This window comes from Eumetopias jubatus, unplaced genomic scaffold (genome assembly GCF_037043125.1).
Source record: "Eumetopias jubatus isolate StellerSeaLion01/CBP00866 unplaced genomic scaffold, mEumJub1_p1.0 scaffold_9, whole genome shotgun sequence".
NCBI lineage: Eukaryota > Metazoa > Chordata > Mammalia > Carnivora > Otariidae > Eumetopias > Eumetopias jubatus.
The window spans coordinates 57,598,528-57,623,808 of NW_028274815.1; the positions used below are offsets into that span (position 1 = coordinate 57,598,528).

A 25,281-nucleotide genomic window follows, 5' to 3' on the forward strand; every position below is an offset into this window, starting at 1 on the left:
CGAGCCAAACAAATCTCAGGAAGTCTTAAATGTATCTTGCCACATCTACACAGTTTTTGCTCTATCTTTATAAAATAGAATCATACGACAAAATTTTTACTTTTCAGTGGATTTTTTTCATTCACTTTAAAGTTTACTGTCATTTTATCTTCACAAAAGTCCCTTGAAGTGGATATTATCTCTCTCTCTCTTTTTTTTTTTTTTACAAACAACTGAGCTCAGAAGTAACTTATCCAAAAAGCTATATAAGAGGTTGAGTCAAGATTCAAACTCAGATTTTTAAGATTATATAAAGCTTATATATTTTATTACCTCTTATCTCCAGTTGTCAAGTTATAAATAACTTCAATCAACTTGTGTAATGCAAAATTTCTTTTTTGAAGTGGTCATAGTTTAAAAAATTCATTATCTCATGATGTTACAAGCTCTAGGGCTATAAAGATTATTCAATACCAGTGTCACTTTACAATAAGATGAAACTAAATAGGAAAGGATTAGGTCAAAATCAACAGTCTTGGCTTTGTATTATATAATTAGTTTACTCCTTGTTTAAAATGGAAACCTTCTACTTCAATAATAATCAACAGGAATAATACGCATTAGCCAAATCGTATAATAACTGAATTAGCAAATTAAACTATTCAAATGCTCAAAGTCAAATGAAAAGTGATTAGCTGTTTCCACCACCTGGTAATACCATAATAATATCTTCATGTATCAAAGCAATGATGTATAACCATTTCAATTAACACTCAGACTTTGGAAATACTTCTAATTGAAAATGGTTTGCTTAGCAAAAGATAACTGGAAGAATTTGCAGATTCTGATCTTGTTCTTAGTATCTTTAAAAGAAGCTGGTGAGACAAGTGTTCCCTATATCAATTGTCACTACAAAGCAGTGATTTTCTAGGGAGTGCTCTTCAACACCTCTGGGGTTGAAGAAAGGTTAGGTTTAACACAGGGTATAACTCAGGATTGCGGAACAACCTGGATATCAAACTGCATCTCTAGGAGCTATTTTAGGTCAAAATAAATCTTAGTGAATCTTCTCTGAAATAGTCTGGAACAGAAAAGGATAAAGTACAGGCGCTGGGGGGTAAAAATATTTTCCCCGACACACCTAATCCCCAAGAAGTGTAAACATAAATGTACGTTTGCAGGAAATTATAAGCAAATAAATACAGCCATAGTAAGTCAACCTATGACTGTTTCTTGTTCTAGGTCTAACCCTTAATTTTTCTCATACTCTCATCCCAGGTCTTTAGTTGCTGTCAAATTATGAAGTCCAAATCCACTTTGTTCAAATTCTCTATCCTTCAATTCCCTACAGCCTTCAGCAGAGGCTGAGGTTTCAAATTCTGCTTGCTCTCTCCTGCACTCAAAACTGTACTTCAGGGGCACCTGGGTGGCTCAGTTGGTTAAGCAGTTGGCTTCTTGATTTCAGCACAGGTTGTGATCTCAGGGTCCTGGGATCAAGCCCCTCCATCGACGGGTTCTGCAGGGAGTCTGTTTGAGGGTTCTTTCTCTTTCTCTCTCCCTCTTCCTCTGCCCCTCCCCCAGCTCATGTACATGCATGAGCTCTCTCTCACAAAAATAAATGAATCTTTAAAAAAAAACAAACAGAAACTGTACTTCAATTTCCTAGGTCTTTTGGTGGGCAAAATTAAGAGACATTATTTCTGAAACTTAAAAAAAAAATCTATATCTCAGTTTAGCCTTCTTTTTTTTAAGTTTATTTTATTTTTTTAAAGACTTTATTTATTTATTTGACAGAGAGAGACACAGCAAGAAAGGGAACACAAGCAGGGGGAGTGGGAGAAGGAGAAGCAGGCTTCCCGCTGAGCAGGGAGCCCGATGTGGGGCTCGATTCCAGGACCCTGGGATCATGACCTGAGCTGAAGGCAGACCCTTAATGACTGAGCCACCCAGGTGCCCCTAACCTTCTTCTAAAAATCACTGTAAAGGTAAAAACTGAAGGATTCATTGGATAGTTAATTAGCTAGTTAATGAATTTGGACATAAGTGGTATTTATGTTAATCAAAAAAACCAAGCTGATGAATTTCTGTAAATATTAAATTCACTGAGATAAAGAAAAAGCTTATTACCAAGCATTACTTCTTATAGAACTATTTAAAGTTTACCACCAAAGGGTTGTGAAAAATTTAACCGATCTACAAATCAAGCAAGCATTATGTATCATAAGAGACTCCTTCAACAGGTACCCAATCTAAAAATACTTTCTGTAAAGCCTCCACAGCAATTAATATATCATACAAAATAGAGAAAATCAGTAAATACCTGAACTGAAGTGGCTGTTTCCTGTAAATGGCCACCAGCAACTGCTCCTCTGGAAGTTGCTGAAGGGACACTGTGCATTTTGGGGGTTCCTGGAGTATCAATCTTTTCATCTGTCCTATGTGACTGCCAGGCTTCCTTTCGATGGTGAGATTCAGTAGCCTGCTGGTCTCCAAAAGCAGCCCAAGAGCAACTATCTTTCTGTCCATCCTCAAAAGCATTCCAATCCCCAACTTGGCTAGGCCCAGCTGAACTGAAGTCCGCAAAATCATCGGAGTCTTGAAAAGCATTGCAGCCATCTTGAATATTTGGCACAGAATCGAAATCTCCAAATTCACCTTCTTGCCCAATTTCCAATTTTGAAACAGGATCAGTGCCTGTCCCAGTAGACTTTCCTCCCAACTTACATTCCTCTGATAAAGTATCAGAAGTTTGTTTTAGGTCAGACTCAGTAAATATAATTTCATCTTGGCAAGAAACAGCATTTGTATCCCCAAATTCTCCAAAGTCATCACCTGGCTCACTAAAATGTGGAAAGTGCTCTAAGGACTCTTCAAAAGTGGTATCGCTCATTGAATCTTGAGTGCCAGTAACAAAGGGTGGGGTTGTGCCACTGGCTGTGCCAAAGTCACCAAACTCATCCTCGTTAGTATCGTTGCAAGTCACAAAGTCGGTGCTACTATCACCATTTTTTACACTTAGAGAATCATCCAGAACATTTTCTTCTGTAGGATCAATGCTGGGGCTTTGGGAATAAGTGAACCTTCTACTTTCTTCTTTGGAAGAAGCAACTTCATCATCAGCATCAGAAGTGTTAAGAGAATCCATACATAGGTCAGCACACTTCGAAGTAAACAAATCAAGTTGTTCCTCAGTTTTACACTCTTCTCTCATACTGGCTTCTGAATTATCAGCTGAGGCTGCCAAACTCCAAGGCTTTGATTGAACACTGGATTTTAAAAATTCATCCTGTTGCAATGTTGGAAGGCCTTGTTTTTCAGTACTGAAACCTCTGGTACTCATTATGCTTATTTCTGAAACACAAACCTGATCCTCTCCATCCATGTCTCCTTTATCATCAAAACTTCTACCCAAAGACACTGCTTTTACAGAATTCAGTTCACTGACTCTATTAATTTTATTGTTTTCCTGAATGGTTAATGCTTCTCTATCATTTAAAACTTCACATCCTATTTCTTCTAGTTGTATTCTTTCCTTTTTGGAAAATGTGGCAAAATCTGCAAATTCCTCAGCAGGACTAGGTGCACAGTCTAAGTTATACTCAGTACTATGAGTGTTAAGAGGCTTTCTTCCTTTCGAATTGGCTACAGTGTCCAGATCATCTGTTCCCTGAGGATTTACAGTTTCCAGTACTGCAAACCCATTTGTCAGAATCTCCAGACAAGGAGGCTTTTCACCATTGCAGCTCTCTAACTGCCTGTTCTGATGAACAACATTCATATCAGTTCTAAAATCTCCTGGAGAGAAACTTTCAGGTGTTCCAACATTCTGTCTTTGCTTCACTATAGTATTTAAATCTCTGGGACTTTCTATGTCATCAGTGGAAGTATCTAAAGTTTTAGATGAAATTATTTCTTTGCTGGTGGTAGAAAGTAAAACATCAGACTGTCCTTTTACAGGAGAAGAAAGTTCAGCTGTGATGTCTTTATCATTACCATTTTTAATGGACTTAAAGCTAGTAAGGCTATCTACATTTTCTGAGAAATCATGAATTGGCATAAAATGGTTTGAAGGAACAAACTCTTCCTTGGGATGAGTATAATCTGGTGTATCAAAATCAACAAACCCTACACCAGAAGGGGTAACTTCTGAAAACCCACCAAATTCCCCAAATTCATCATCATCATCATCCTCGGCTCCATTATCTAGTGGTGGTGGGGATGAAGAGTACATTCGAATGATGTCTGGCTCCATTGCTCAATTGCTTTCAAATAATTAATTTACACCTGAAAAAAAAAAGAGAACAGATTTTTTTTTTTTTGGAGGGGACAGATTACATATAAGGTCTTTCAAAATTCTCTCAAAGCTATTTCGAAACAATGCAAATTTACAGTGCTCTGTTTTGTATCTTTTAAATTATTTTTCCCTTAGGTGAGATTACCTTACACAGCTCTAATGGCAAAAGAAAAAAAAATTCTTCTAGTGCATGTTTCCAAGAACACTGGCATTACATTACTGAATTTGAGGTTTCCAAAAAAGTTGGAATAAACACAAAAGTATATCTACAAAATTCCCTCTCGGGGAACTTGCTTGTTCTCTTAAGTTCTCTTTCCAGTCCATTGAGGATTCGGGTCCTGCCTTATGGATTTGTATGACTTCTTTATAGATAAGACATGAAAATTTTATCTCTAATAATTGCTACAAATATATTCCTCACTTTGCTTTTCAATTTTATTTCTAACCCAAGTTAATTTTTTTTTAAATAGACTTTTTAGAGCAGTTGTTTTAGAGCAGTTTTAGGTTCACTGCAAAATTGAGCAGAAGGTACAGTGAATTCCTATATATCCCCCACCCCTATTTATGCATAGCCTCCTCTATTATGAACATCCTACAGAGTGGTGTATTTGTTACAACTGATGAACCTACATTGACACACATCATTATCACCCAAAGTCCATAGTTTATATTAGGGTTTGTTCTTGGTGTTGCACATTCTATGGGTTAGGACAAATGCATAAATATGTATCCACCATTACAGTATCACACAGAGTAATTTCAATGTCCTAAAAATCCTCTGTTCCACCCATTCATCTCTCCCTCTCCCCTGCCCCTGGCAACCACTGATCTTTTTACTGTCTCCATAGTTCTGCCTTTTTTGGGATATCATATAGTTGGAATCGTACAGTATGTCACATTGTATATAGCCTGAACATACTGTATGACTGGTTCTTTCACTTAGTAACATGCATCTAAGCCTCCTCCATGTCTTTTCATGGTTGACAGCTCATTTCTTTTTAGCGCTGAATAATATTCCATTGTCTAGATGTATCCCAGTTTATTTAAGTCAATTTTTTTTTATAACTTTCAATACTAAAATCATTTCTGACTTAAAGGAAGTTGCAAAAACAATACACAGTTCTCATGTATATCCCACCCAATTTCCCACAATGACAGTATAGTAAATAATGACAGCACATGACCAAACCAGAAAACTGAAAGGAAGTTGCAAAAACAATACAGAGTTCTCATGTATATCCCACCCAATTTCCCACAATGATAGTACGGTAAATAATGATAGTACAGGACCAAACCAGAAAACTGACATCAGTAAAACACTATTAACTCAGCTACAGACCTTATTCAGATTTCACCAGTTTTGTGTATGTGGTTCTATGAAATTTTATCACATGTGCAGATTAGATTCAAATAACCACCACTATAATTGGGATAAGAACTGCCGTAAAATAGTTCAATAATATTCATCAATATAAAGAAACTCCCTTGTGTTACCTCTCAATATTCATACCCTCCCTGAAGCCCTAACTCCTGCCAGCCACTGATCTATTCTCCATTATAATTTTGCTACTTCACAAGTATTATGTACATGGAATTATACAATATGTAATTCTTTGAAGTTTTCTTTTTTCACTGCCCTTAATGCCCCTGAGATCCATCCATGTTGTTGCATGTCCAAGAAGTCATTCTTTTTTATTGCCAAGTAGTCCACCGTTGTATAGCTGCACCGCAGTTTGTTTCTCTGTTCACACAATGCAGGACATTTGGATTATTTCTAATCACAAATAATTACAAATATAGCTGCTATGAATATTTATGTACAGACTGTTATCTGATTGTGAGTTTTTAATTCTCTAAGATAAATTCTCAGGAGTGCAAATGCTGGGTTACAGTAAGTTTAACTTTATAAGAAACTGACAAACTGTTTTCCAAAGTTAATTTTTAAAGGGACAAATCGATCAACTTTTCATTAGTATTTTCATTATTTTACTTTCATATAAGCTTGAGATTTAATAAGTATTCACTTTTTTTCTTTTAGTTTTCTTTTAATTTAAATTCAATTAGCTAACAAATAGTACATCATTAGTTTCTGATGTAATGTTCAATGATTCATCTGTTGCTGCATTTTGTTTTTAATACATCTAGAATTTATTTTGGTATATGATCTAAGGCAAAGGTCTAAGCAATTTTTTTTTCTAAATAGCCAAGCAATTATCATAATCCCATTTACTGAATAATCCTTCCCATACCCATTAGTTTATGATATCTTCTTTCTATATACATTTAACTCTTAATTGGAATCTATGTCTGGGTTATCCCGTTCCTTTGTAATAAAAAGTCAAAAGGGCCACAAGACAGATTTACATTAAAAGCAAAGGGAGAATTAACAACAAAAGTCCTAGAATAAAACCAGTCCATAAATTGATACTTTCAATGAACTGAAGCCCAAGGAATATTCCCTGTAATTCACAAAAATTAGATACATGCAAAATTAGATATATGAAGAAAATATTTTACTACAAAATTCAACCAGTTTTGTAAATTCAAAACAAAACAAAACAAAACAACCACTTTCTCCCAACTCTCAGAATAAAAATTCATAAGATCTTCCAGCTATAGGGAGAAGGCACATTAGAAACCACTTAATTTAATTAGACATGAGGAAAATGAGGCCTATTGGTAAGCAACTTTCCCAAAGGTCATACAGCTGGTTAGTAGAGAATGGCTTCAGAATTTTGAAAAGGTTCTTTGAGGTCAGTGACTGGACAGTCACTGAGAGTTATTTGAAAGAAATTGAACAAATCAAAAGAAAAAGACTCCATTGCAATGTATCTATTTTAAACTGCCTTCCTTACAAAATCAGCATCATAAAGAAGAAAATGATGGCTTTACTTCTGAGATAACTTTTCTGATTTAAAGAGAAAAGGAAAATAACAGTAAAAGTTACATATAAACCCTATTTTCCTCCTTTGTCCAGAGTCCTGATAACCCCTTCCAATGCTTAGGTATACAGGGTAATTTGACCTCTAACAGTTTTCCTGTGATTATGAAGTTCCTATTTTTAAAAGTACTCTGATTGTTAATGAGTATGTGGAGAAAAGGACATTTGCACACACATACTGCTGGTGGGTGTGTAAATTGTTAGAAGGCTTCCAGAAGGCAATCTGGCTATACTATACAAACTGTTTTTTTTTTTCCTTAAAAGTAAAACAAAATGCTCCAAAGGGATTATTTAAGCAAATCATGCTTTGTCCTTCCAATAGGATACTATGTAGCTATTAATATCATGATTCTCCCCTTTTTTTTTAATTTAAAAGCATTCATAATGTTGGCAACATATCAAAAGGACACAAAAGCCAGCTTGAAGGGATTCTTGGTGGTAAAATCAGTGACAACTTGAGCATCAAAATAAAGATAATACTGGATTATAATCCACTGAATAAAAGAATCAACTATCAGTCCTCAGATACGAACATTTAAGATACTGCAGTTTCAAAATCTCCCCACAACATACTCAATTACAAAGGAAAAAAATGTAACTTTACAGTGGTGGAGGCTGACACTTCATCAAATGATCAAAGTGAACATCATTAGTAATGGGAATACTGAAATCATGTATCACCTGACAAGATGCAACAAGAACACAGGATCACTCCTGGAATATTCCTGCCCAAAATACACAACCTGAATCTATTCATGAAATTTCAGACAAATTCAAATTGAGAGTTAGTTTAGAAACTGGCCTGTAATCTTCAAAAGTATCAATGTCATGAAAGTTAAGGAAAAACTTAAGAATTCTTCCAAACTGAAGATGACTAAAGAGACATGACCAGTAAATTCAACACCTGATTTTGAACTGGCTTCCCCTTCTATACAGGTCATTATTGGGACTACTGTGAAACCTGAATGAAGTCCAAGGAGCAATGTGTTGATGCTAATTTCTTGATTTTTTAAAAATATTTTATTTATTTATTTGACAGTGAGAGAGGGAACACAAGCAGGGGGAGTGGGAGAGGGAGAAGCAGGCTTCCCGCTGAGCAGGGAGCCCGATGTGGGGCTCGATCCCAGGACCTGGGGACCATGACCCAAGCCAAAGGCAGACCCTTAACGACTGAGCCACCCAGGTGCCCCTAATTTCTTGATTTTGAGGGTAGTATTGTGGTTATGTAAGAGAATGTCTTTGGTTGTTGGAAATGCACCCTAACATACTTGGGAGAGATGGGACATCAGGTTGGCAACAGTCTCAAATTATTCTGGAAAAAGACTTATTTGTACTGAACTTGCAACTTTTTCTATGTTTGTGATCATCTCAAAATGAAAATGAAAAAATTAAAAGCATTCAAGGAGATTTATGTTTGCATTTAAATGTGCACATTGTATAATAAATGTGTTACTTATATTGTATCTTATTTTAAAAAACTGTGGCAAATTTCTCCCTCTGACCCTTCCCCCTCTCATGTGCTCTCTCTCTCTCAAATAAATAAAATTAAAAAAAAATCCTCAACTTCCTTTAAAAAAAAACTATGGCAAAATATATATAAAATTTACTATTTAAAAATATAAAAAAATTTACTAATCATTTTTAAGTGTACAGTTCAGTGGCATTAAGTACATTCAAACTGTTGTGCAACCATCACCGCCACCCATCTTTAGAACTTTTTATCTTCCAAAATATTAAAATGTTTTCTGTACTCATTTTTTAAAGAGATTTTATTTTTTATTTATTTGAGAGAAAGAGCGAGAGAAAGAGAGAAGCAAACTCTGCACTGAGCATGGAGACCGACGTGGGGCTTGATTCCATGACCATGAGATCATGACTGAGCTGAAACCAAGAGTCAGATGCTTAACCAACTGAACCACCCAGGTGGCCTCGTTTTTTGTATTCATTAAACAATAACTCCCCATTCTCCCTCCTCCCAGCTCCTGCAACCAGCATTCTATTTTGTCTCCTGAATTGGACCACTCTAGGTACCCCATATAAGTGGAATTACACAATTGTCCTTCTGTGACTGGCTTACTTCACTTAGCATAATGTCCTCGAGGTTCACGCATTTTGTGTACCATGTGTCAGAATTCATCCTTTTCAAGGCTGAATATTATTCCATTGTATGTATATACTATCATCTGTTGGCAGACTGCTGGGTTGCTTCTACCTTTCGGCCATTGTGAATAATGCTGCTATGAACATAGGTGTACAGCATACCTTATTTTTTTTAACTTTTTGTTTTGAAACAATAATAGGTTAATATAAAGTTGTAAAAATAGTAGACACTTGCACACCCTTCACCTAGCCCTAACAGTGAATCTTACACAGTTCTAGTACAATAGCAAACCTGGAAATTGACCATGTTGGCACAGTACTATTAACTAGACTACAGACCTTCTTCAGTCCTCACCTTTATAAAAAACAAAACCAAAACAAAACAAAAAAACTTGCATCCACCTGTATTTGTGTGTAGTTCTGTTCAATTTTATCCCATGTACACATCGGTGTAACTACCTAACTATCAATATACAGAACTGCTCCCTCCCCCACACCTCATCCCTGGGAAACCACTGATCTGTGTTCTGTCTCCATAGTTTTGTCATTTCAAAAGTTTTTATATAGTATATAACCTCTTGAAGGTGACTTTTTCACTAAGTATAATGCCCTTAAGGTCCATCCTGGTTATTGAATGTATCAGTAGGTCAATTATTTTCATTGCTAAGTAGTATTCTATAGTACAGATATACCAGTTTGTTCAACTACTCATCGACTGAATGACATACGGGTTAGTTCTATATTTTATTTTTTCAAAGATTTTATTTATTTATTTGACAGAGGGAGATAGCAAGAGCAGGAACACAAGCAGGGGAAGTGAGAGAGGGAGAAGCAGGCTTCCGGCTAAGCAGGGAGCCCGATGTGGGACTCTTGATCCCTGGACCCTGGGATCATGACCTGAGCCAAAGGCAGACGTCCAACAACTGAGCCACCCAGGCGCCCCTCCTATATTTTATTATTATAAGTAGTACATAAACTACATTAATAATATATGTACCAGTAGCATATTTAAATAGTATACATATTAAAGATGCTAACAACAGTTATGTACAGGTTTTTGTGTTAACCTAAGTTCTTATTTTCTGGGATAAATGCCCAAAAGTGTGATTACTGGGTTCTATGGTAAGTACAAGTTTAGTTTTGTAAAAACCTGCCAAACTATTTTTCAGAGTGCTGTACCATTTTACCTTCCGTAATACTTTTTTTTTTTAAGGTTTTATTTATTTGTCAGAGAGAGAGAGAGAGCACACGAGCGCACAAGCAGGGGGAATGGCAGGCAGAGGGAGAAGCTGACTTCCCATTGAGCAAGGAGCCCGATGTGAGATGTGGGACTTGATCCCAGGACCCTGGGATCGTGACCTCAGCCAAAGGCAGACGCTTAACTGACTGAGCCACCCAGGTGCCCCCATAATACTTTACTTTTTTAAAGAACCACCTGTGATGTTTATTGGTAGAATCTCTTCATGATTAACCTACTGTTTTTCCTAAAACTTTTCATTGTTTGAAAAATGAAATATTTTACTTGGTTCAGGCTTATTTAAAACTCAGATGTTAAGGAAATACCAATCTGAATCAGAAACTTTGTAATCAAACCAACAACACAGAAAATAGTTCTTGTCACATCTTGAAAAAGTACTCTTTCTTTCTCCTTCTTGATGCAACAAGCTCTGTCAGCCTCCCAGACTATGAACATTTCCTTCTTTCTCAAAACTGTGTCACCTACTGATGGGAAGAACTCGGGCTACATATTCCCCTTCAGCAGGTTTTGGCTTTGGTCCAATTCATCCTTCAAAAATCTAAGAGAACGCTACTCTCAAGTTTCAGTAAGAATGCCAACCAGCCAGTGTGGAGGAGGCTTGAAACTTCCCAGAATTTTCCAACTCAGTAAACTCTGTTAGTTGAAGTACTATTTGTTAACTGAAGTATTTGTATGATGAATTAGCTTATTAAGTTTGACTATGACAAATCCTTTTTTTTTTTACACAGAAAATATGGACTTTAAATAGCTATTCCTACTTAACAGGAAAGAGGGATAGATGAGCTACTTTAACACTGTGCCTGGCACATAGCAACCTTAATAAATGTTTCTTCATCCTTCTTAACGGACTACTTACTCCACACCACAAGGAGTTCTAATCAGTTTTCTAGTTTCTTTTTAATCTGAACAAGTGCATGCACACACGTACGTGTGTGTGTGTGTGTGTGTGTGTGTGTGTGTGTGGAGGGGCATGTTCAACTTCCCATTTTTATGCCTGCTTATTCCAAGACCTCTTAAACAAGTAACTGTTTAAACAAGTAATGGGGGTATCCAGGAAAGAGTCAAGCTATAGTATACACAAAAAGTAGACATGGGGCTTTCGTGCTTGGGTAATAAATGGGGTATCCTGAAGCTAGTTAGAGCATGCAGATAAGAGAATATGGTAGACCTCCTGCACTTTGGAGATCTGTCCATGGGAAATCACACCCTAAATACAGAGCCTAGGGGACAACATAAGTGAAAAATAGTAAATAAAAATGCAAGCCAAGGAGTGCCTGGGTGGCTCAGTCGTTAAGCGTCTGCCTTCGGCTCAGGTCATGGTCCCAGGGTCCTGGGATCGAGTTCCACATGGGGCTCCCTGCTCAGCGGGAGGCCTGCTTCTCCCTCTCCCACTTCCCCTGCTTGTGTTCCCCCTCTCGCTGTGTCTCTCTCTGTCAAATAAATAAAATCTTGGAAAAAAAAATGTAAGCCAAACACGACCTTCAGGGCTACAAACCATGAAAATCAAAGGATCTTGGGTTTGGTAATTCTATTATAGGAGTCGAATACAGAGGGGCCAAGGGAATAATCCACAATCCTAGTAGCAGTCAGCAGTGGAACCCTGAGTCCTGTGCCAGATTAGCTGCCAGGGCAACAAGGCATACAATGGGTGAAGTGATTCAGTATGAATCTCTCATAAGAAAAGAAGTTGCACCTGCTCAAGGAGTTCTAGCCTCAGGTCTGAAATGATCATGGTAAAGAAGAGGTGGTAGGTCTGTAGGTTGAAAGCTCTGGGGTCAAGCGGAAAGGTAGGCCTGGGAACACAGAGGAATAAAAGGAGGAATGGGGCTAACTATCACCTAAGACTATCTGGCAATTTAATAATAGTTTCCCAAAAGAAAGAAAGTTGGAGCACTTAAGTTACCAGGTATCAAGACCTGGTTTAAAGCTACATGTCATGTGATAACAAAGATGCCATTGCAGTGTGGAGGGGGAAAGGACAAGCCTTTTCTTTGAACAGTGCCGGATCAAGTAAATACTTACACAGGGGGAATCAATCTTTGATTCTACCTAATAACTCACACAAAAATCAGCTCCAGACAGACTGTAGGCCTAAATGTGAAAGGTAAAAACAATCAACCTTCTAGAAGATAACTTAAGAGATTATTTTCATGACCTTAGGGGCGGCAAGGTGTTTTAAATAGGACATAGAAAGCAGTAATCATAAAAGAGAAAATGATACACTGGACTTCACGAATATTTAAAACTTACGGTCACCTAAAGAACAACATTAAGAGAGTGAAAAGGCAAGCCACTGCCTAGGAGAAGAAATGTGTGGTACATATAACTGTCAAAGAACTCCGAGCCAGAATATATACAGAATTCCTACAAATCGATGTGAGACAACCCAATAGAAAAATGGCCAAAATACCTGAACAGGTAAATCACAAAAGAGATTATCCAAAGAGCCAGTGAGCATATGAAAAGTCGTCAGGGAAATGCATATTAAAACACAGCAAGACACTACTATACACCCACCAGAACAGCTAAAATTAAAACAAAACAATTTTAGGGGCGCCTGGGTGGCTCAGTCGTTAAGCATCTGCCTCTGGCTCAGGTCATGGTCCCAGGGTCCTGGGATCGAGCCCCGCATCGGGCTCCCTGCTCGGCAGGAGGCCTGCTTCTCCCTCTCCCACTCCCCCTGCTTGTGCTCCCTCTCTGGCGCTCTCTCTGTCAAATAAATAAATAAAATCTTTAAAACAAAACAAAACAATTTTAATCATAGCTACCAATGGCAACAATATGGAACAACTGGTGTTCTCATACTTTAATGGTTTGAGTGTAAACTAGAATACACATTTGGAAAACTGTCAGTATATACTAAAACTGTACCAGGTACATACTCCACAAAAGTGAGTACATACATGCACTGAAGGCATATACAAGACTGTTCATGACAACTTTATTCTTAATTAAAACAACCCAAGTGTCCATCAGCAGAATGGTTAAAATGCATCATGGTGTATATATATATATATATATATATATATACATATTACACACACACACACACACACACACACACAATGGGGTACATTATGAATTATTATTATGCAACAACATGGATGGCTATCACAGACATGATGTGTGAAAGAAGCCAGATATATACACACAAAACATGTATTGTGTGATTCCATTTCTGGGAAGTCTAAAACAGGCAAAACTAAACTACGGTGATAATTCAGAATAGGGGTACCTATAGCAGGTACAGTATTGACTGGAAGGGGGTATAAAAGAGCCTGGTGCGTGCAAATAATGTTATTTTCTCTTGATCAGAGTACTAGTTACACAGGCACATATATTTGTAAAAATTCATCCCACTGTACACTTAGGACTTGTACACTTTGCTGTATGTATGCAACAATAAAAAACAAAAAGTGTTTCTCAGAAAATCAATATACTTAGATTAACAACAACTACATTACAAGTGAATGCATATGGGACCATAATAATAAGCATACCATTCTAATAAAAAAGTTTGCTTATTTATACTTTGCCTAACTGGGATTTAAGGTAATATATGTATGTCTCAAAAGGTAGCATGGTATAGGAGAAAGATCTTGGACTTGGAAAGTCAGATCCTAGGTTCAGATTCCAGTTTCCTCATTTACTAATTATGTGAGTTTGCCCTCCTTGAGCTTTAGTTTCTTATCTATAAAAAAGGGCCAGCAGTTCCTCCCTTTCAATGCTGTTGTGAGGATTACAGATAACAGCAGACCTTCAGTACCTGGCACATTCTGTGCCTCAGCAAGCTATCAACTATCATTACATTCTAACTTACACCAAGTGTGTGGTTCAAACCATAATCTACCCTTAACAAAAATCTAAGCCAGTGTTTGCTTGCCAAAAACATTCACATGACTCTGCATATACTTTAAAAGGTCACTGAAAGAATAAGTCACTTAAAAATATTACTAACACTAAAGATACATGACACTGACTTTATTGCCAATTTCTATAACCCATCCCTGGAAAATATGAAACAATGCCCAAGGTTGAAGGACTGAGACCACAGAGGTTAATAGTAGTCTATTAAAAGAATGGAGGTTTTGATGAGGAACAGGACAATACAACCCAGATGTCCTCAGTAGTAACCTGAAGTAAACTGGCTGTAGATACTATCCATTTAGAGAAAAGACCACAAGAATAAAAGCTTCTAAGAGGGTACCTGGTTGGGATGGAAAGGATTCTACATATTCCTCTAAGATAGAGTTAATCCTTCACCACCCCTCTATCCTCCATCATTCACACAGAGTATTAACTATCTTCAGGGTCTTGGGCTCACATTGGTGGTAGTGGTGGGGTCTCTAAGAGGCCCTTTAGGAATTTCCCAGATTCAAACACTGAGAGAACCTTCCAGACAAGCTAAAAACTCACCAGAAAGAAACTCCCACGTTTTAGAAGGCTCCAGTCAAGCTGCATCAATGTGTACATCAACTTTCAAGGCCAGATAAGCACACCCAGATTATACAATCCCCAGCTTTACTGAGGACCTTTCACTCCAAACTTAGTTTTACTGAACTGGAATGGGGGTGGGGGTAATGGAGAACACAAACAAGCAGAAGGATGGTGGTAAGAAATGACGAAAGAAAAGACAACCATATCTGAAGTTGTGCTATAAGCTTTAAGTAGCACAAACTACACCAGCAAGGTTTAGTTAATGGATCACACACAAAAAAACCGCTACCTTCTTACCATGATGTCTGAGGTTTTTAATGTCACTTGTCAAATCATTTGGGTGAGTGATGGGGAAAAAATGTGTATTTTCTTTAGAAAAATGAACGAAAATGTTACATAAGCAATTAACAACATCGATTTGCATTACAAATGTTGCCTGCTATTGCAGTAGTTCAAATTATTCAAATCTTTACTTGTAATATCCTTACGGGAGTTTTAAGATACTATCAAAATATACTCTCATTGAATCTGCCCAGCCTACATTCTGCTTAAGAGTCCTCTCATCATCTTGTCTCAGAAAGAGCCCTTCTTCTGAGCAATATGGGTTTTAGTTAACTTTCTGCTTTTCCATACAACTAGAAATGACTAGACCATGCATGATGTCACAAAAGTTTTCATGCTTCTAAGATTGAAAATCTATAAGAATAATTTTCATTTTCTCTTTTTGAGTGGTTTGTCCTCAGCCTATTAGCTCTATGATAACAAAACAATGAGAGCCCCTAGAAATAGATGCTTTTTAGTAAAGAATTGAGAAAAGTTTTGTTGTTATTTGTTTGTAGGACTCCCTTCAAAACAGGCTGCAAACTTCAAGGCTATTTAATCAAACTTCCATAATCCCCAGGCTGAATATTTTTTTATAAAGATTTTATTTATTTGAGAGAGAGAGAATGAGGTAGAGAGAGAAAGAGAGCATGAGAGTGGAGAGAGTCAGAGGGAGAAGCAGACTCCCTACTGAGCAGGGAGCCCAATGCAGGACTCCATCCCGAGACTCCAGGATCATGACCTAAGCTGAAGGAAGTCGCTTAACCAACTGAGCCACCGAGGTACCCCGAAGCTGAATATTTTTAAGAGATCCCGTAATTCCTTCGAACTTTCCGATTTAAAAACAAACACCCAAGACATCATAGACATCAACTGCATAACATGCAGTATTATTTAAAACATTTGTTGAGGGGCATCTGGGTGGCTCAGCTGGTTAAGCATCTGTCTTTGGCTCAGGTCATGATCCCAAGGTCCTGGGATTGAGCCCCTCGTCGGGCTCCCTGCTCAGCGGGGAGTCTACTTCTCCCTCTCCCTCTGCCCCTCCACCCCACTCATGCTCTCTCTCTCGCTCACTCTCTCTCAGATAAAAACTTAAAAAAAAACTTCGTTGAATAGTATATTCCCAGTACTTATACCAATATCAAGTTAACATTTATTCAGCGCTTACTATGTGTTGATACTGTGTGAAAAGTACTCATGAATTATCTCATTTAGTCCTCATACTATGCTATGAGGTAGAGATTATTATCTTCATTTTACAAATAAAAGCTTATAGAGGTTAAATAATCCCTCATGGTAGTGTAACTACTAAGCAGTGAATCAGTCACAAGCTAATAAAACACTCGAAAAATGTCTTATTGCAGAAATAATTGACAACAAATACTAGAATTACAAGAATCACCTTAAAGGTTTCTGAGTTGTTCAGAAAAAGGTTTCTGAAACTTCCACAATTTGGAAGTAGAAAAAAAGATGCTCACAACCTAATAACCAACAAAAATGCCAAGAGGTGAATGTCTTCTTTTAATATTAATGTACACAGTATTAAAAATGTGATGAAGAATGAAACAAGCAGCAAAATATCTTTATAACTAAGTTGATCACTCTCAAAAGGCCAGACTGCCAAAAATGACAACCAAATTTTCTGTCTTCCTGATTTTGATGGGTAAGGATGATTCACAAATAAGGATGTCAATAGGAATGATTCACAAAAGTACAAATATCATACATATAATGTAAATGATGACATAAGCAGCAACTCACATTCACTCTTCAATGAATGTTGCTAAATAGCAATATGAGTTAATCATTTTACAGAAGGTAGTTTTCAAAAATTCTTAAGAAAGAGCTTTCCTTTTACTGTGTATTTTAACTTTCTGTGTAAATCCGTAAGACATTTTATTTGTGTTTGTATGGCTGCACAGTAAAAATTAAACAAGATAAATAAAAACATCTGAAATTGTTTTACCTTGAATTCATCATATCAACTGACCATATTTGAGAGATTACTAGCTATTATTCCCCAAAAGGCACTTCAACTTGAAGTTGAATAAATGATACTGGATAACTGTTAATAACAAAGACAACAAAACAGAAGCAGCAGTGAGGATGGATGCATTAGCCAAACAGTTTTTTCCCTAGTACTCGCTGCTCTTATTACAGTTATAGAATAAATTAGCCACTCTAATTTTCCCTCTAATATCCCAGAAACTTTACGACAAAAACAGAATCTAAAAGCAGGAACTACTTCAGTTTCATGTCCTTTCACTAAAATCTTGCTTACATCTACAATATTGTCTACAGATAACCCCTGGACCTTCTGTTCTCTACCTGAATTGCTTGCTCCAGAGGACCCTTTGAATTTCTCCATTACTACTGATGCTTTCTCATCAAGCTTGTAAATGTTCAAGAGTCTTCCAACCTCAAACAAATCAGAGCAAAACAAAACAAACTCCTCCCTTCTGTGTCCTTCTAGCTCTCCTCCTCCTCATCACCAAGCTTCTTCAAAGGGCCCTATCTGTTCGCTATCTCTACTTCCTAACCTCCCACTCACTCCTCAACCCAGCACAATCTGGCTTCTATCCTACCACTCCACTGAAACTGCTCTTGCAAGAGGTACTTTACTTGAGCTCAAAAGACTGGAAATGTTGTGCAGGAATAGGCAAGCCTCTGTTGCTGGCCACTGCATCCTCAGGGCCTGGTGTACAGGAGGAACTGAATACACTATTATTGTTTTTGCTGGGGCATTTACTCCACTGACTACCCGTGAACTGTCTCCTCCACCTCCCACTAGGTTTCTATAACCCTAGCTCTGGTGCTCCACCAATTAAGTTAGGAAAACACTGAAGTTGAGTTAAGGTAAGTAAGTGTGATCTGAGAGAGAATGGTCTGAAATGTAATACATGTAAAAGAAAGCAAATCCAATCATTTGTGCTGCAACTGTCTGAAAAAAGAATATGTTGAGAGGGGCAGTATTTATATGCAAGCTAGGGGAAAAAAAAAAACAAAACAGCTAAAGGACAAATTTTTGTTCATGTGTTTTTAACAGACCAGCTAGTATGACTCTCTGCTTTGATTTGAGGCAGTTTCTCACCATAAGTGGAGGTGTCAGCTGGTTTTTCCAGAGCGTGATGCGACTCTGGATGGCCCAACTAATTTCCCCTGCTCTTGTTCTCTGCTCCCAGCAACTTTAATACTCCATGTAAAATTTCCCACAGATTTGCAATCAGCCGACATGAATAGCTGACATGTTTTAGAAGAAATTTCTTACTGTAAAGCTTTAGATTTAAATTCTGGTCAAGATTGATGAGTTAAAACTCAAGATCCCATGGTATTCTGAAAAAAAAACAAAAACAAAAACCAAAACACAAAACCTACTTTGTGGACTTTCAAAATGGAAACCCCCCTCTAGTCTGTAACTAAAATTCATATATGTTGGCAGGCCTTTGGCAGCCACCTTCCCTGACAGTGCTACTCTCTATTATTATAAATATCTACCATGAGAGCAACTCACCTTTTAGAGAAAAAACCATCTAGTAAGAGTTCTGAAACTGCAACCAAATGCGGTTAGAATTCAATTATCTGAGCTAATGAGAAAGGATGCAGTGTCCTATATAATATATAACTCACAAATTTGGCTTTAAAATATGACCTATGTAACAGTAGATTTACCTCACAAATTGTCTTTGCTAAGTGATATTTGTTACTTTAATTTGTTCCCTGACCACCCATCAACTGAGAAAAAGATAACCTAGAAACTTGTGAGAAAGAAACCAGATGACGAAACAGACTTAAAAATAGTCATAAATCATCCACAAATAACAACATATAATGACCTTCTTGGGATGAGTTTTATAAAACAAAAGCTTTGTATATGTGAAAAACCAAATATAAACACATTACGAAACAGTGCTCAAGAGTGTATGTGTGTGTGGTATACACAGGTAATGCCACAAATAGGTCCCCCTGTACTGATAACCTTCATGGAAACTATGGAAGGAATTCCCATAGCAAACAAATTCCAGGTGGTTGACCTTTTAATGGTGATGTTCCATGGTTTAAAGTTTTACTTTCTCCTGAGAGGTAGAAAGGCTAAAGGGTAAAAAGAATTTCACCAAAGAGTACTTACCCTTACTCTCTGGGTACTCTTGATAGTTTCATTTTTTCTTAAAAGCTGGTCAGGATCCCCTAAATTGATTTTACAAACCTAAATTTATAAACCAGAAATAGGTCATAACCCAAAGTTAAAAAAAAAAAAAAGACAGGACACTGAAGAATTTAAAGAAAATGACCAAAATTAACAGTCAATTTCCCCTAAATACTATTAGTACCACTGAGGTTAGGGAAATGCAGGTCCTTCTATATAGATGTTATGAACAATGTCAAGTAATCAATAAAAAAATTTGAAAGTTGTCCATATATTTACCTTTAAACTATGTAAGCGGCATAATTTAAGGTGATTTAAAACTTCTGCAGTATTTCTATTCTGGGTATGTTCTAAGACATCAATTCTCCTATGATCAGTTTTATAGGAATAATTCATTTTACAGTCTTGTAGCCATTGCTTAAAGTCTGCTACAACAAGAAAAAAATTCAAAATTATCTCTGCAAAATCTTAGCACAGAATTTGTGTTAATAATGTATGTCTACCATAACAAGAACTATTTGCAGGTATCAATTTTGTTCAAGGTTTAATCCCCCTCACAATAATACTATCATTCTCTTTCCTTCTGAACCACTTCCTCTAAATCCAATTAATGCTTCCAGCATATAAGAGGAGGGAACAGAGCTTCTTCCAAAACAAAGAACTCCTCCTTGATCTGGTGCTTACAAGGACAAAATGCATTCTTAAATTACATTATTTGAATGAACCAAGTAATTTGATAAAATGAAAGTGTTCCTTTTCTCTTCACAGAATTTTACATATAGTAATAAAAAATACTATTTATTTTTCAAATTCATACTACCCCCAATCTAGGAAGCAAGTCACTTTAATAAAATTAAAGATACTATTGGTGGGAGTAAATGTTGGTTCATACTCCAGGCAATTCTCTAATATACCAAAAATTTTAATGTATATTTTTTGGACTAAACAATTTCATCCACAAGAATGTAGCCTATACAAGTATACAAAGATCATTCCACATAAATGTTAATTCCTACAGTTTGTTTAAAAAGCAACTGAAAATAACTTAAATATTTATCAATAAGGAATAGGGTAAATAATATAGCCATTAAAAAAAAGATAAAGCTACATTACTAATCAGGAAACGTGTCTAAAACACATTTTTAAGTGACAAAAGCATTTCTGAAAGGCATTCTCTCGATTCTCTTACTTACCATAGCCTTTCTCCTCCTTCAACGGATCTGCTTCTTCTGCTTGCCTCTTAAATTTCAGTGTTTCCCAGGCCTTGGCCTCCCCATATTCTTATCCTGGAGAAATCTCATCCACCTTTTGTTTTTGTATGTTCATAATGCCAAAACCTCTATCTATCTACAGGCTGACCAACATCCAGATCTGAATGCCTTTCTGAATCTCTCTACTTGGATGTCCCAAAGCTATCTCATATTCTTCAATTCCAAAACTGAAGTCAATCTTTACTCAAAGAACAGAAACTATACAGTTTCTATACAACATTCTGAATTCTAAGTCCAGAAATCTGAGTGTTAGCCCTGACCGTTCCCCCTTCGCCACCCCCATACCACAAATTAAATCAACCACAAAATTAAATTTTCTATATTGCTTACTATATTTGTTTTAACATCCTACAACCAAAAGCTTATTTCAGGGCCTCATTATTTTTGGCCAGGATTACTACAGTCTACTTGAAACTCCTATTTTTATCCAACATGGCTAAGATACTCTCTCTTTGCTCCAGCCAAACAGAAGTACCCCCTGGTTCCTCCACTGGCACTGTTACCTCTAGGCTGTCACATGTCATTTCTTCTACTATCCTTACCTGTTTGGAGAACCCATTTATATACCTTCAAACCCTATTCAGTCATGAAGTTTTCTGTGAAGTGAGATCACCAATACTTATAAAGTTATTATGTCATAGGTACTATGCTAGGTGCTATTCATACACTATCCAATTTAATCTCAACCACTCATTTTTATGGAGGAAAAACCAGGCTTAGAGAGGTCAAATAATCTGCTCACGGTCTCATACAGCCTAAGTATGGAAAGTAGGGCTCTAACATTATAGCCAGTGTTTTCATTATGTTAGGTTGTCTTTCTGAATTAATTAATCCTTCTTTATATCTACCTCTTTTATTACATTTGACAAAATAAACCAAATTTGTCTCCATGTTTTTCTCCTCTAGTAGCCTATAAACCAATGTTACTCAATCTTAGCTTTGTATTAAGTTTTCCTTTTTTAATAGAACAGGTGGACCTAAAGATCGGTATTTTTTTTTAAAGTTTCAAAGATGATGCTGATTGTCAGCAAAGCTTGAGAGCTACTGAGTTAAGTTTCCAGAGGATAAGAATATCACCAGACTTTATAACTTTGGGGATGACATAAGTATCTGTAAACTTCACTGCTGAACTCACTGATACAGGTAAATCAATGAAATTCTAATTTTTCTTATAAAAAGTTTTCCCCTACTTACAATGATTTAATTGTACAGACATTTCTTAAAGTTCCGTCATACACATTTATCTGAGAATATCACAGAGAAATTTCACTCAAGATTTAAAAAGAATTTACAACATAAAATTTTTGATATTTTTCTTAAATGAAACTTGGAAGATTTCCTTAAAGGATCAAAATTAAATTACTGCAATAATCCTTGAAACAGATGCAATTATGTATATAATTTAAATGTTATAGAATCCTTGGAAAAAATAAAATCATGTTTAAAAAATTAATTAGTTTCACTTGCAGTTGAATATTAAGAAACGAATGTGAACAGCAACAACAAACTTTTCTCTACTTCCAGAAACCAAGGTCGCTGGTAATCTGATTAAAATCTGTACTTTTTATTTAGGTGCGAAACTTGCACTGTGTGTCAGGTAAACTTCTGAAACCTAATGAGATGGAAAGCTGTCATCTGCTGGCTCATTATGATATAGAGGAATGCGTCTGAAATATGAAAGGAGTAAGAAGAAATGACAACTTAACTATAGGTAAAAAGTCATGAATGTTCTTTTTTTTTAAGTAATGAATAGTCAAACATTCCAGTTTGGGCTTCAGGAAAGAGAAAATTTGAATGAGATTCCTGAAACTCTTGGTGTTGTTTTTTGTACGAACAAAGACGCTATTAAAAATATCCAGTGCAAAAAGAGTTAATTTATCTCTTAATGTAGGTTCACGACTTTTTATAAATAGCTACTACAATCAAAAGTCTTAAGAAATCAATGCCTCAGATTTTGAGTGTCACAGTAGCAGAAGTGTTTTACCTGAAAATAGTCCAGGTCAACATTTCTGCATCCAGATCAGATAACAAGATGAGAGATGATTAACCACAGCAAAACAGAAAATACTACAAAACACAAGCAACGACTAAGAAGAAAACAACACCAAAAACACCCACCTTGGAGGGTGGGTGAGGCAGAAACATTATTCATTTTATCTCTTTAAATAACTGTGGTCTCATTAAGATATATGCAAATATTAAAGATCCTACTCCTAGAAGGCTTGCTTTGAAAAGTATCATTTAAAAGAATAATAAGATGTGAATTAAGAATGATATCCTCTAACCTAAACATGGAATTGTTATTTAACATAAAAATTCAATGTTAGCAAGGCAGAATTTTTACATTTGTTGTTAAAACTTGTTAGGTATTTTATTTTTTTTGCTGCTCATGTAAAATGGGGTCTCCACTTCCATCCTATTTTCTTTTTTTTTTAAGATTTTATTTATTTATTTGACAGAGAGAGACACAGCGAGAGAGGGAACACAACAGGGGGAGTGGGAGAGGGAGAAGCAGGCTTTCCGCGGAGCAGGGAGCCGGATGTGGGGCTTGATCCCAGGACCCTGGGATTGTGACCTGAGCTGAAGGCAGACACTTAATGACTGAGCCACCCAGGCGCCCCTCCATCCTATTTTCTAACTGCTGAGTACTATTTATAAAATTGAAAACTCCTGTTACTTGTAAAGTTTACCATCACATCATAAGCAAACTGGAGTAGTTTGACCATTTCCTTTCCAATTCTTGTCTTTTTCTTTATTGATTGTGCTGGCTAATGCCTCCAATACCAAATCTAATAGTAGTGGTGATAGTAGGCATTAGTATTCCCCCTAAATTAAGATACTGATTTTTGATTTGAGGCATATATACATTTTATATTATAGAACTATCCAATAATTATTTTAAATTGCTTTGTTAAAAAAATTAAAAATGAGTTTCAAAATTTATGGAGCGAGTTACAGTATTTAAGGAGATAATTACATAATTTTTCCTTAATTCTGTTAAATCAACAAAAAACCCAATACTTATTCATAATTGTTTTCAATGTGTTCGTGGGGGAAGAAGCCCAGTTTGTTTTCTGCTGCTGGAGAAAGGTGTTTCCAAATAATCAAATAAGCATTGTGTTAGATTACTTGCCCGATTACACATGTCAAACAGAAATATTTAACTTACTTGATCCAATTTACTCCTTACTTTCACTTTTACAAGTAGGTCTCAAGACAAACTTAAATTTTCTTGTTAAGTATGAAACATATTCAAATTAGTAGTATAAGGTCTAACAGGTTTCATCCAGGCTATTTTCTTATTCAACTTCCCCCAAAACAATCTCATCCACCTAAGGCTTTCATTACCACATTCTAGGACTCCCAGATTTATCCCTACAGCCCAGCTCTCAAACCTGAGCTCCAGACCTGCCAGGCCAACACTCTACTAGTTCTCTCTACTTGAATTCCTCAACTCAAACTGAGCTTAAGAGGAAGAGAACTCAAGCTTTTCTTCCTCAAATCTGGTCCTCTTCCAGGGCTCTCTAACTCAGGGAATGGCCCCTTTACCCACCTAGTTACTAAGTCAAACATGAGGGCCACCTTTGACGAAGCTCCTCACCTTCCCCTATCCTCTAAACTACGATTTTTATCTCATAAATCCCTCAATTCTAGAATATCTGTAGCTCCTTTCACCTCCTGTGACTTGTTCTGGTCTAAGCTGTCATTATCATTTAAACAGCCCCTTCCTGACTGGTATTCAATCATGCCCAACCCAAGTAATCTTTTATTTTATTTTTTTTTTAAGATTTTATTTATTTATTGGACAGAGAGAGACAGCGAGAGCAGGAACACAAGCAGGGGGAGTGGGAGAGGGAGAAGCAGGCTTCCCGCTGAGCAGGGAGCCCGATGTGGGACTCGATCCCAGGATCCTGGGATCATGACCTGAGCCGAAGGCAGACGCTCAACGACTGAGCCACCCAGGCGCCCCCAAGTAATCTTTTAAAAAGTCAATCTGATCACACTGATTCCCTGATGGTGATAAAGATTTTTAAAAAATCTTTAATAAAATCTATATAAGCCATTCCCATCTCTCCAGTCACCTCCTCTTCCCTTCCTCTATTGTTTCCAAAGCTCTAAACTAGGCCCTCTTTCATTTATTGAAAGGCAAACATTCTTTTGTGCCACGGGGCCTTTGCACCTGTAGTCCCACTGCCTAAAACATTCCCACACATCCTTCAATTCTTAGATGAGGGATCAGGTTCTCAGGTAAATTTCCTAACACCCTCCCCCAAGTCCTATATTTCATTCAGAGCATAAGAACTGCAGTAAGTTATAGTCTGTAATTAAACACTTATAATCTGAAAAATGATTGTGCAAACTGTGCATCCTATGAAAAATGTACTGACAAACTGAAATATAAGAAGTGATTTTAAAAAACTTATTTACTGCTTTCCAGAGTAGTGAAGTTAATCTTTTATTTCTTTTCCATAGATAAAAATAAGTCAGTGTCATGCTCCAGAGCAGCACTGTCCAACTGAAATACAACTCAAGCCA

General features: G+C 36.7%; 1 protein-coding gene across 6 annotated transcripts in view; it reads right to left on the minus strand.

The window, feature by feature from the left end:
• Nucleotides 1-25,281, minus strand: part of AFTPH (aftiphilin) — a 67,669-nt gene that overhangs the window by 35,685 nt on the left and 6,703 nt on the right. For 3 of the 6 annotated variants that reach the window (XM_088026503.1, XM_028093851.2, XM_088026504.1), the window contains exon 2: nucleotides 2,300-4,263. In XM_088026503.1, coding sequence (XP_087882629.1) covers nucleotides 2,300-4,231 — 1,932 coding nt within the window. In that variant the 5' untranslated portion in view covers nucleotides 4,232-4,263. Of the gene's footprint in view, nucleotides 1-2,299; nucleotides 4,264-19,456; nucleotides 19,535-19,753; nucleotides 19,903-25,281 lie in introns of all 6 variants that reach the window. The other 3 variants (XM_028093852.1, XM_028093850.1, XM_028093853.1) reach the window with 3 other exon arrangements.